General features: G+C 34.3%; 1 protein-coding gene across 1 annotated transcript in view; it reads left to right on the top strand.

Moving 5' to 3' along the window:
- SNTG1 (syntrophin, gamma 1) overlaps nt 1-12536 on the top strand; it is a gene marked incomplete at its 3' end in the record, with an annotated part of 134983 nt that extends 122447 nt beyond the window's left edge. Inside the window, exons 14-15 of the mRNA XM_009069728.1 lie at nt 7001-7153; nt 12444-12536. Coding sequence (XP_009067976.1) covers nt 7001-7153; nt 12444-12536 — 246 coding nt within the window. The remainder of the gene's footprint in view (nt 1-7000; nt 7154-12443) is intronic.
- Between the last annotated feature and the right edge of the window lie 429 nt (nt 12537-12965).

The following is a 12965-nucleotide window of genomic DNA, read 5'->3' as shown; positions in this document are numbered from 1 at the left end:
AGTATATTGACAAGCTATTTGGGTAAGTAAGGAATTCTGTCCAAAAAAGGGAAGATAAATTAAAAAATGTATGCAATCATGTAGGTAATGCTTTTAATGTAATGAATAATCAATTTTGTGGGTAATTTTCCAACATTTGATTAAATCAGGTTTAATTCTTATCCTTTCAATATTTGTGTCCTTCATGAGGAAGACATTTAAAAGATCTTTTCCTACCTTTAAAATTAATACATCTGAAGTAGAAGTAAAACCCACAAAAACTTTTCTTCCACATCAGTTCTCTGTCCACTTCTGGTTATGAGTCAGGTGTTTATAGTCTCTTTAAGGAGAAGTAGTATATCCTGTTCTCACTTACCATGGATAGTAGCATAACCTCTAATCTAGGAAAACAGAGAAGGTTCTCTTCCTGTACACCATGGGGATGGAGCGTGTTCATTATGAAATCTTCAAAATGGTAACAGTCAAATTTTGCCCCGAACAACTAAGTCTTTTGGTAGATCTTAATTATCTTCCAAGGGCAGCAAAGGTGTTCCACTGTCCCCAAATCAGCCATTGATATTCCAAGGAATGGAGGTTCCAGAGCAGCCCAAAAAGCAGTTTCAGAGGGTGATGCTTGCCTGTTTGTTTCTTTGTTTTTAACATGGGCAAACGATTTTCATCCATTTTCCTAATTTATTTTACAGAACTGACTCAGCTGCTTTAACTATAATGTGAAAATACAAAAATATTCCCTGGCAGGCAAGTAACATGGGACAAAACCCTCAGCTACAATTATTTAAATTTGAGAAAGTACTAAGCAAGGGGTCAGAATGAAAAGATGGGATCACTCTTTAGCATTGCTCTCTATTGCCATTTTGTTTACTCATATGGGATCTGTTCTTAAACTTAATTTCCAGCAAATGATGTCTTAAAGTTTGAAGAAGTACAAAACCTTAATAACTCTCCAAAAAGATGATCAGCATATTTTTAAATATCTGTTTGTAATTATACTAGTCTCTGATTTCTCTATAGCAGAAAATAATTATTAATGCTTCTATGGAAAAAATTAAAATAATTTATTTCCTCAAAAGATTAGTCTGGTTTATGAACATTTTGAAAAATTTCTCATATGGCTTAAAAAATAAACAAGTTTCTAAGTAGAGTTCATTAAGAACTGACTCAGAGGAAACCTGTGTTCAGTCTCTTGCTCTGATTCAGATGAGGGTCTTCCAGACTACATCATCTTTTAATCAGGCAGAATAGGAAATTAATTTTCCTATTCAGGCAGAAGATTAGTCTGGTTTATGAACATTTTGAAAAATTTCTCATATGGCTTAAAAAATAAACAAGTTTCTAAGTAGAGTTCATTAAGAACTGACTCAGAGGAAACCTGTGTTCAGTCTCTTGCTCTGATTCAGATGAGGGTCTTCCAGACTACATCATCTTTTAATCAGGCAGAATAGGAAATTAATTTTCCTATTCAGGCAGAATAGCAATTCAAGCATATCCTAATAGGTTTCAGGGAATGAACCTTTCTATTTCTCTCAAGCAATCAGACAGATCTTTCTAATGGAAATTTAATTGAAACTAAAATTTATCCTGTAATTATGAATATTTTTCCCCTTGAGAAATATTTCAGAAAATCTGGACATCAGAAGACTTTCTGTCCAGTTTTAGTTTAGCTTCTATTCTGTGTTTATTTAAATGCATGCATATATATATATATGCAATGTCAACATTTTTTTTGCATTTACTAACATTAAGATTCAGAAGAGTCTAAATAAGATGATCTATGTACAAATATGTGCATGCCTGCATGGTTAATTTTTTCTTTATTACTTGATTAATGAGGATATGTTGGAGAAGCTGTATCTTTTATTCACTCTGGAGTGAATCTGTTCCCTGCTGCCTGTAAATGCTATTAGAACCATCACCATAGCAACTAATGGTGTTGCTCAAGCAAAGTGTTCCCAGAATTCCAGATAAAGAAGTGGATCATTAGAAGCCCTTAGAAAGAAGGATGTATGTTTACGTAGATAGAACTGATAAGTGAAAGGAGGCACAAGTAGTAAAATAATCAGGGCACTGATGCCAGCAAGTGTAAAGGCATGATGTGATTAGTTTTTACAGTCACTGTAGAGTTATTGCACTCTTGAATTGATGAGAAAATGCTTTTTATTTTCAGAGAATTTAGAGACTAGGTTTGAATCTTGGTTACAATAGGACAGCTTTCTTTTTTGTAGAACTGTCTAAACACATCAACAAAGAAAACAGGTTTTGTTTGTTTTCTCATCTGTGTGTTATTAAGAATTATAATTAATATGACAAACATTAATATTTACCTCATTTTAACAGCTGAAATAAAATTCTCTTGAAAATCGAGGTCTATTTTGTCTATTTAGATATACAGCTGTGATTAGGACAGTTTTGAACATCTTACATGAATTGTTGCTCATGTCAAAAACTGCTCGTCAGTGTCACTGACATTTACAGTTCCATTGTCAAATAACTGTATATTACATTGCACTTCACAGGTAAACCAGACTTCCAGGGTAGTTGAGCAGCTCCTGGGTAAAAGTCATATCATGAGCATGAACGTGGCAGATCTAGCTTTGTTTTGTATTGCACAGAGCTTCGCATAATCGAACAACTCAACTCTCTCTATCACAGAAGGTTAGATCCTTATGCATCTTACCAGATTTAAATAATAGCCAAAATATGAGTATCAAATGCACTCATCATACTTACAATGGAAAGACCCAAGTCATTAAAAAGGAGCAGTGCTGCTTGTGGAGAGAGCAGTCTTTCAAAAGAGAAAACATTAGCTCTGCAGAAGAGAGGGTGATGTCACTACTTGGTGATACAGAAGCATTCTACCTTAATTTGAAAGGACCTGCCTAATGAGCCATGCTTGGTTCCCTTAGACAAATTTATTACTCTCACTTAACATGGACGTCATTATTAATTAGGCAAGCAGGAGTCATACCATCCTGTCAGCAGAGATGCTGTATTACCCTGAAGCTGGGTGTAAGCCAATGACTTTCCTCACAGCCATAGGGAGTTAGCATGCAGCTAAAAGTTTTGTGCCTATTCCTCTTCAGAGAGTCTTTATTAATTCACCAGGAGAACATCAGGGACAAATGGTACAACTGATCATTAACAATAAGAAAGAGTTCCTAAAAAGTCAACATTAAATTGGCTAATGTCCATCATTGACATCATTGCAGAGACTGTTGGACAATTCTCAGTTGGATTCATAAGGATAAAAAATTGCTTTAAATGCCTGCCTTTATAAGGCATTTAGATAACTATAACTGTCTTTTAGCTCTGCTTACATACTGTTTCCTACAGTTGTCCATTGTACAAATGGAAACATGATTAGGTCTGTAAATCTGAAATACAGATTTTAAATGCTTGAGAACAAATGCAAAACTAAAGAAAGATCTTGCAGAAAAAGCAGCAGCAGTATAAAAGGGAAGCTTGCACCAAACAGTTTTTGCGAGTAGGATGAAATATCACTAAGAAGGAATAGAATACCTCATGTGTATGCCAGCAATTTTAGAAAAATGAAAGTACATAATTTAAATTTATTTGACTTAACCTTTTAGTACCATGGGCTTAACCATAGAAATTGATTTGAAAATCAAGTACATACATTAGAGTGAATCAAAAATTTAAATTCTTATTCTGTGAAATTATTATTTCTGCAGCAATGTTGAATTTTGCTTTCATTCCAAATAAGAACTTAACAGAATGTAAATTCCAATAATAAATGAGTACATTATGTGTGGTGTTTGTCACGATATGATGTAGTAGTTGAAATACTCTACATTTTATATCTAAACCACAGAGGGGAAATGCTACTTAGTACTGATTAGATCTTTTCTAAATCAAAGCATGGTTTCATTTTCATGTTTAAATAGCAAAAACCTGGATAAATATTATAGATCACATTTATCTCTTCTTTCTCTTTTCATCATCTTGGTTTTGTGTAACGCTTAGTAAAATCTAGTAGAATTATTGCTTGCAGTTGATAATAAAATACACAGGCTTTTATTTAATCATTTCAAGGACTTCTGAGATTTTTGTATTTTTCAAACACTTTTTAACAGAGATCAATCTCAGAAAAACTTTTAACATTTTGTGTTTCACAGTCTGCACAATAACTCTTCCCGTTCTCATAGACAGCATATTCTTCTCAATAGGAAAGAATAAAGCCTTTAAGAATAGGAGAGTCTAAAAATGTAATTTAAAAGCATCAAACCTTAACTGTGCCCAGCTAAATAGAGATATACATTCTGGAACTGAGCACTGCACTAAACTCCCTCCCATTTAAAAACAGGGATTATTACTTCAGTTGTTTTAATGGCAGTGATTCCTGTGATCCCATTTAGTGCCATAGTTTTTTCAAAAAAGGCTTAAGAAGAGTTTGATTAGCAATAATTATTTATTCTCTGCTGTTGTCAAGAATAGGTAAAGATGAGTTCAAAATATTTTAGGTTCTTCTGAGACTAGCTGTGAACAACTAGAACCTTCCACGGAAAAATACATGTACCTTACACGTGAGTCTTGTCAGACTCCATGCTGAATAGGTCCATTTGGTTAGGGACCCACAAGCCAATTCAATTAGGTAAAGGTCTGGAAGCACAGTGAGTTCAAGACCCCCACTTAAGACCTGTTAGACAAGAAGTGCTATTAGACTATAAGAAGTAGCTTTTCTTCCCTGGAGGAGTGAGGGTCTGCCAGGTCTTTAACTCAACCAGAATTGGGATTGTTCAGCCTGGAAAAGAGAAGGATTTGGGGTGACCAGAAAGACAAGAAAGATGGAAAGGGACTTTTTACAAGAGCATGTAGTGACAGGACGAGGGTGAATGGATTCAAACTGAAAGAGATTAGATAGATTTAGATTAGATATTAGGAAAGAATTCTTTACTGTGAGGGTGATGAGGCACTGGAACAGGTTGCCCAGAGAAGTCATGGATGCCCTGAAAATGTCCAAGGCCAGGCTGGATGTTGCTCTGAGCAACCTGGTCTGGTGAAAGGTGTACCTGCCCATGGCAGAGGGATGTAACTAGATGATCTTTAAAGTCCCTTCCAACCCAAAACATTCTATGATTGTGTTTTATGTTGCTACCCATATCCACAAGGTTAAACTTTTGTCACAATGCGGCTGCTCTGTGCTCATGGAGGGTGTATGTGCAATGAAGCATAGATGTCATTAACAGCAACCTAGACATTATAAACTCCTTTTTGAATGCTAGTCATAACATACTGTGAGCAGAAATGACACTTCAGTTTTAGCAGAAGGACCTGAATAAAAAGGGGAAAAAAAAGGGATAAAAAAAGACGCCAAAAAAAGACAAAAGTATTTTTCATAGGGCATAGGCTATTAGTCAACTACATCTAGCATGTTCAACTACACAGCCCTCTGAACATGTGGAAGAAAAATATGTGAGAATATTAATTTTTTTTTGAAAATGCTGTTTGTAAGATCTAACAGCCTACGTTCATGCTGATTTTTTCCATACATGACTTAACACTAATGAGCTAAGCATCTTAGGACTTGATGGAAGCAAGGAAGGAGATTGTTCCACAGTGACTGGTCATTTTAAAATCCTAGCAACTTGGTTTCGTCATGGTAATTGCAAAGAGATGGTATGTTGCTTCCATAGCTGATTCTTCTAGAAAATGTAAAGCAGTTTTGAACCAGAAGCATTCAGGAATGCATGCTGTATTGGCTTTCTTGAACAGGTCTGTCACATGTCTACTGAATGAAAAGAAAGGGGAAAGTAGTGCTTACTCTACCATCGCCTACTTGTATGCCTGAGAGTAATAGTTTCTGACATTTTTCTGTTTTATTTATTTCTGTTCTCAGTTAGCTTTAGGTTCTTGGTTGTCTGCCCCAGGGAGAGCTGACTTGAACAGTGTAAGGTCCTTTTCCAGCTTGTATGAGCTGGTTATGCTCCCCTTGGTCTATCCAAGTTGTATATAACCAGAAGGCAATACTGTCCTGTGAGTCTCCTTTAGCAGTCTTAATTGTGCCCTTTGCTACGGGGTAGCGTTGTAGAAATTGCACCCATGCTACTTACACCCAAATTTCCAGATGAATTGGCAAGGACAGCTGGTGAGTTTCTGACATGTAGCAGCTGCTTCGACATAGCAGGGACAAAATTAATTACACCTGTTTCTGAAAGTGTATTTTTCACAAGGACGAATTACATGCCAGAATTTTAGCCTAAAGCATCCTGTATTGAATAAAAATAAAAAAACAAATAATTGAAAACATTTTAGTGAATGGATTTCTTGATTAACTTACTTATTCGTTGGTTTAGTACCAATTACAAATGCTGACAATCATTAATTATTATAAGTTTATAACCCAATATCCATTCAGTGGTATTGTGTTGAAAATAAATCCAAAAGTAACTTTCTCCTCCTGATCCAAAGCCAGCAACTTAACCACTGGCAGCCACTATAGTCTCTACTGGCAGTATCCATCTAAAGGCAAATTTTATGTAGCATTTTGTAAGCCTCCAGAAATATGAACTTGTTTTCTCTAGCCTCTGCTGCAATAATAGGACAGATGGACTTATCATACTGCTTAAAATCATACTGCTTCCTTTGACCAGCCTTCCAGAGTAGGGTGTGTGAGTCAAATAGGTCACAGAAGCTGGTATTTTTGTTCCCCATGTGAATAGAAAGTGGACACCTTGTACAGAATTTGTTTAATCTAAAATTGTATAGCTGATAACACAGTGATTTGTTAAGATATTCAAAGTTAAGCCAGAGGTATGGTGTGTCATTCTGTACCATTTGGAATTTAGGTGTCCTGTCTAAAAATCATTTAAATGTCTACATTTGCACCAAACCCCTCGTTTTCATTTCTTCAGCACTTGATAGTTACTACAGTGTTATATCATAAAAAATGCCTTTTAAAAATGCTGGGTTTGAGGCATAGATGTTTGCAATTAAAAATATTAATTGATGTATGCCAGATTATATAACTTCAGGTTTTCATCAGGACAGTGATCTACTGGACCGGCGGAAACATTGCTTCAGTGTCCAGTCTGAATCTGGAGAAGATCTTTACTTTTCTGTGGAACTAGAATCTGACCTAACACTTTGGGAAAAAGCCTTCCAAACAGCAACTTTTTTAGAAGTTGAACGGATACAGGTGAGAACTGCCCTGGTGATCTCCTTTTGGTACATTTACAAACTAGACCTATATGAAATAATGTTGTAATTTAAGAAATTTTCTGACCTCCCGCAGCTCTCAAATTACTGTCTTATGTAAATAATTGCAGAAAAAAACCTTTTGGTGTTTCCAAAGAGCTTGGAATCTAACATTCAGCAGAGATCATCTCAAATAGAGTCCTTGAGTTATGTGACGAGGTGATACATATTTGATAACTGATGTTCTTGAACAGATGAGGAAAAGCAGATCATGGACAAAACCCAGCTGTTTAGATATGCTTACTGTCTTACATTGTACCTTAATTGTTGCTGGATAACACAAGAGAACCTTGCAGGAATTAAATTGTCCTTGTAGTAACTGGGAATGAGATTACACTGAGTGAAGTACTTCCTGGATACAAGCAAGAACAAAATTGTACCTCAAATACGTTATTCTTTTTTCACATGTTTCTTGTTTCTTGTGTATTTTCTCAATTTTCAGATGACAGAGCAGAGATGAATGATATCCTGATACAGCTTACAAGCAATTTATTATAGCAAAAATATGTATCAGTGCTTAAAGATAAATTTGGTGTTCTCATATGACGAAAACGTAATGAGTTTTTGACTTAAAAGAGAAGAAAAAAAACAGCCACTGCAATTATAATTCACCTAATCCTGGTTGCTGTATTGATGTTCTAATCATAAAATATGCATGTGGTTAGAACAGCTTTAGCTGATGTTGCCATGACTTATACACACCTACAGAAATCATATTAGCCTGTGCAAGTGTTGGCCACTGCTCACTTTCCTGGCACTCATTTTCTGTGTCCTCCTGGGAACGCAAGCACTGGCATATTTTTATTCAGACAAATCATTAGTTATATATTAGCCCTTTTCTGACCTATGAACCACCACATGCAGATGGACTGAATGAGTTTATACTAATAGTGATCCATTCTGCAAAGACTACATTGCTGTCAGTCTTATTGCATTTTGTTGGAGGAGTTGGAGAAGGTTAGAAATTTTTCTTTATGTTCATACACTGCTACCTTTTCTAGAAACTATTCTTACCTTTTGATCTTTAATTGTCATGCTGAATAAGTCTAGTTTTTCTGTGTGAAGAATTGCAGCAATATATGTCTTCTGCCACTATTTGAGATGCTTTGTCTTTCTTATGTAACTGAATGAAACACAGTTTATAGAAGCAGTACTGTGCAATAAATAAAGGAAAATATGGATTTTTCTTGAATAACTTATAGCCCAGAAGCCAGTTCATACTTGTTCTACTCTAATATTGATTAATACTCTAGTATTCCTAGTTTAGATTTTTCTTTTGGATTTTAGAATTACATTTATTCAAAACTGCTCTCATGCTTCCCCAAAAGAATTTTCCTAGTAATCTTAACCTCAGATTAATCTTGACCTTTTCACCTCTCTTTTCTCTCTGCTGATGTTTAAAGTAGAAATTAAGAACTCAAAGTAATGATTTCCTGAAACTGATTGATTGATTAATTCGTTATAGCAAATCTGTGAAAGTGTACAAACAGGCTTCTTATGAGAAATTATTACTGTGGCACTCACACTCCTGATTTCACACTTTTTTCTTTATTTCTGTATCTCAATTTTAAAAAAAACAAAGACAATTTTTAATATAACTGGGTTTGACCGCTGTTTTCTTTCAACAATCCATTACTGTTTTCATCTACCAGCTTGCAGATGCAGAAAAATCTGGTGATATAATTTGTCTCCAACAAGTCCTTTCACTGCTCCATGAGAAAAAAAATGGTGACAATTTCAAAATTAAGGTATCAACTGTACATTTCTACTAAAATTGTGGTTTATGAAATCATATTAATAGGGATATTCATATTTAATGTGAATGATATTCCAGATTTGTGGAAGTTTGCCTTAAATGAACTATAATTTTGAAAATATAACTGCAGTTAAAAACTGCCACTGAAATTTAATCTATATTCCATAATTATACTAATAATAACAGTTACTCAATTAGTATTAATTTGCATTAACCTCCACAGGAGGTCATTCAGGGCCCTATTCTGATATAATTCCAAGGAATATATCATGAATTAAAATATTTTCAATTGCCTCACAATAGAGGTATTATAAATTCTGTTTAAGTCTAATTCATAGCATCTGCCAGAGGTATATATAAAACAAAAATTAGGCAGCTGGGTTTTCTTAGAAAGAAAGTATTTTAGAGAAGACATAGACTGATAATAATTTAGCAATAATATGTGGTACAATAATGTAGTGGTGTCATTATGGTGTCTTACAGTCACTCTTTGGTTAGTTTTGTTTTGACTAGTAAGGGATGCTAATCCATTTTCACAATTACCTATTAAAAGGAGAAAGTTTTAATTGAAATGAAGATCGTTTTTCCTTACTGTCTCACAGGATTGTTGCACAAAGAATCTGAGACAACCATAGCTTGCGTAATGATGTGCAGTTACATATTATGGTCATGTTCCCTTTGAGATACTGCTGCTTTAAACTAAAATTTTCATCTCTCTGTCATGTTTTTTTTTCTTGTTGTCCTTGTTTGCATTGTAGTTGTTTGTTCTGTAATATAAGGATTATTATGTAAGCCATTTTGTGTTGCAGTACTTTAACTTTTGTCCCCACTGAAGTTGAATCTAAATTTGAAAGTCTGAATTAAATCTTAGACTTATAGTGTGGTTTTCTTTAACCTCAGATATAGTTTACACTAAGTTCACAGTGTATCCCATAATTTAAACTGTGTGTGTTGAAGGAAAAGAACCCAAGGAACAACTTTAGGTTGTCTCCTTCAGCCCTTGCCTGACCCATTGAATTATTCATAAACCAAATTTAAGATTCTGTATTCTGTGAGAGAACAAGAAATGAGTGCTGAAGTATATTCTGCTTCTTTTGAGAGGGGGATGCTTCAGTTCTGGTAAGGTTTTCATGAGCTCTATGTGAGAAATCCACAGTATATATTATTAACAGTCACTTTTAAAGTTTTAAAACCTTTATTAAATGTATAAGAAATTTTAAGCTATCATGTATCTTAAGAACAATTTCTTCATTTTTGTTTTCTCCAAATATCTGAATTAAAAGGCAAATTAAAGAAAAGAAAGAGAAAAATCATAACAGAGTTAACTAGTGTCTGCAAGTTCACATCCTACTCAGACCTTTAACCAGAATCATGTGCAAATGCATACAATGCATGCATAAACCAAAGGACTTTCTTCCCCAAAGAAACTGATCTTCTGGTCCAGAGATCCTTTTGTTATTCTTACATTTTTTTTCTCTGAATTGTTTTGAACATCATGGAATACATGGTCCAAAGGCGTAGAATGGTCTTAGCATAAATAAAGAATAAATAAATAAATAAATAAATAAATAAATAAATAAATAAATAAAAAATAAAGTATAAATAAAGAAACTACTGTTGGTCTGTAGTTTCTTCCTTCAAATAGCTACACTGAACTGAACTAGATGATACTTCTCCGCAAACTGCTCACTTCCTCTTAGAGAAAGAACCTCCAGTCCAGGCTGCTTTTTCAGTGCAGTCTCGAACCAAGACTGGTATGTCCTGTTTCTCATAAATCTTAACCTCCCAGTGAGGCTAATTAGCCCAGCGCAGAGCTGTGCTTAAGCAGAGTTAGTTGTGCTAGCTCAGCATGGTGCTCCAGTGTGCACTGCAGGTTGACCTCTGGTGTTGAGGTGGGAGATTAGATGCCTCTAGATGACAGTACATATTTTAAATCTGATATACTGTCTCCTTGCCAAAATCTAATTTCCAGTAAAGGCTCTAGGTCTGTTCTAGGTCTGGGGGTTTATGAATGTAGTTTTCATCTTGGAGGAAGTTTGCAAGATAATTCTACAAAAATACATTTTTTGCTTTGCATGCAAAACCTGAAAATTTTGCATAAGAGAATAATTAACTAGTACGTAACTGTGAAATATATTACTTTACACTCTTTTCTTCTACTAATGAGATGGTGCCAAAGGCAATATCCTCTCCTTTTTCAATAGCACTGATTTACAATCAAAGTTTACATATTCATAGCAGTTTTATGGTGTAGCTGCTTCAAGGGAAAAACAAACAGCACCACTTTTATTTGCTAATATAAACACTACCTATGAAGTTTTCAATTTGCCTTCATTGCAATATCTATTTCAACTGGTAGAAGCTGTCAATGCATGATTCAGCTTGTTGTGTACTGGGGAAGACCATTTAGAATTCAAAAAACCCACCCAAAGAATATATAAATAAAGGCCTGTGCTTTATCCTTGATAACCAAAATGCCAAAAGTAATCATAGGTACTTTTGTAATACTGACAATTTAGTAACTTACACTGTTCCGATGTTTACAATTTATATTTTGATTCTTTGACACATTATAGGTCATGGAATTCTTTGTTCTCATTTCATATTTTTAGTGGATGCAGCCATATTTGAAGAACATTATTTCATTTAATCTGGAGGGTAAATGTCTGTAAAATAAGAATGATTTCTTTAAAGAACTTGCATCAGATTTGCAAATGTTTGCACTTTTTTTTTACATATTTTGTGATGAAAAATACAAGTTTGCCATTTTGTACCTGAAGTCAGCCTTCAAGCACAGCAATAGTTTTGATCCTGAAAATGACACAAATTAATGTCTCACAACATGTATTGAAGTGTGATGTTATGGAAATAAATAGATGCATATATTCAAAGATTGTAGAATGAGAATGTCTCTCAGGATTTCAAGGTTTCTCTCAGAAAACTTTGACATATATTGGTCCGCTAGCTGAAACAAAAAATATATTTCACATGATTACATCAATTGTTAAATGGTATGAAATACTACTTTTTTCACTGAGACACACAAAAGCACAAGAAACAGTATACCAAAAGGATATTTTATATACACATTTATTTATTCTTAAAAAGCTAAAAGGAATATATTAATGTTAGAAGAAGTTACTGGGTATGAAAAACAAATAAGAAAGTTTAAAAATAATAACATTTCCCTTTTAGCAACTGTCATTGGTAAGCCATTGAGGCAATTCTGTTTCATTTTTCCTAATGGAAGGAAAGCCTCTTTTCACATTACCTAGACAACTTTATCACTCTTAAAAATCCTTTGATTTGAAATACACTGGAAATAATTTGACATATTTATACACAAATTACTTATTTCTGATAATAATTTTGAAATATATAAACATTAGAATAAAGACACAGAAATAGTGGTCCTAGAAAGAACTTCAAGAAATGTGTTCTGTGGTAACTGCCTTCTCTGTTTTTTCTTTTACAGTGCAAGACATATGCCTGTGTTTTGGAGAGTCATCTTATGGGACTTACCATTGACTTTAGCATGGGCTTTGTCTGTTTTGATGCTGCCACAAAGGTGAAGTTCTAAGACTTGTTTCCATCACACTATTCCTATTCCTATTCCTATTATTTCTAATATTTTGAGATAAGTAGTACATACTTAAAATGTCCTTCTCTTCATTATCGCAACAGACCATCTCTTGTCAAATCTCTCATGCTTTAAATTCAGAACTGATTTCTAATTATGTGAGAAGTTCTGTTATGTGCTTGTTATCAAAAAGTCAATACTAATATCAATCTGAAACAAGCATCAGATCTTTATTCTTTAATTTCACATGAAAGCCCACAATGATTCAGTTTGATGTTTCTTTTGCTGGTATGTCCTTGGTTTTGAGAAGAAATAATCTTCTCGGTTTCAAGCTGATCTTTGAAAACAACCTTCCATTCTCTTCTGTTGTTTCATGGGGGGCAGCGTGTGCTGTTACAACAATTCCCAGTTCATGTT

This window comes from Acanthisitta chloris, unplaced genomic scaffold (assembly GCF_000695815.1).
Source record: "Acanthisitta chloris isolate BGI_N310 unplaced genomic scaffold, ASM69581v1 scaffold6612, whole genome shotgun sequence".
Classification (NCBI taxonomy): domain Eukaryota; kingdom Metazoa; phylum Chordata; class Aves; order Passeriformes; family Acanthisittidae; genus Acanthisitta; species Acanthisitta chloris.
This window is presented reverse-complemented; position numbering and strand designations above follow the sequence as displayed.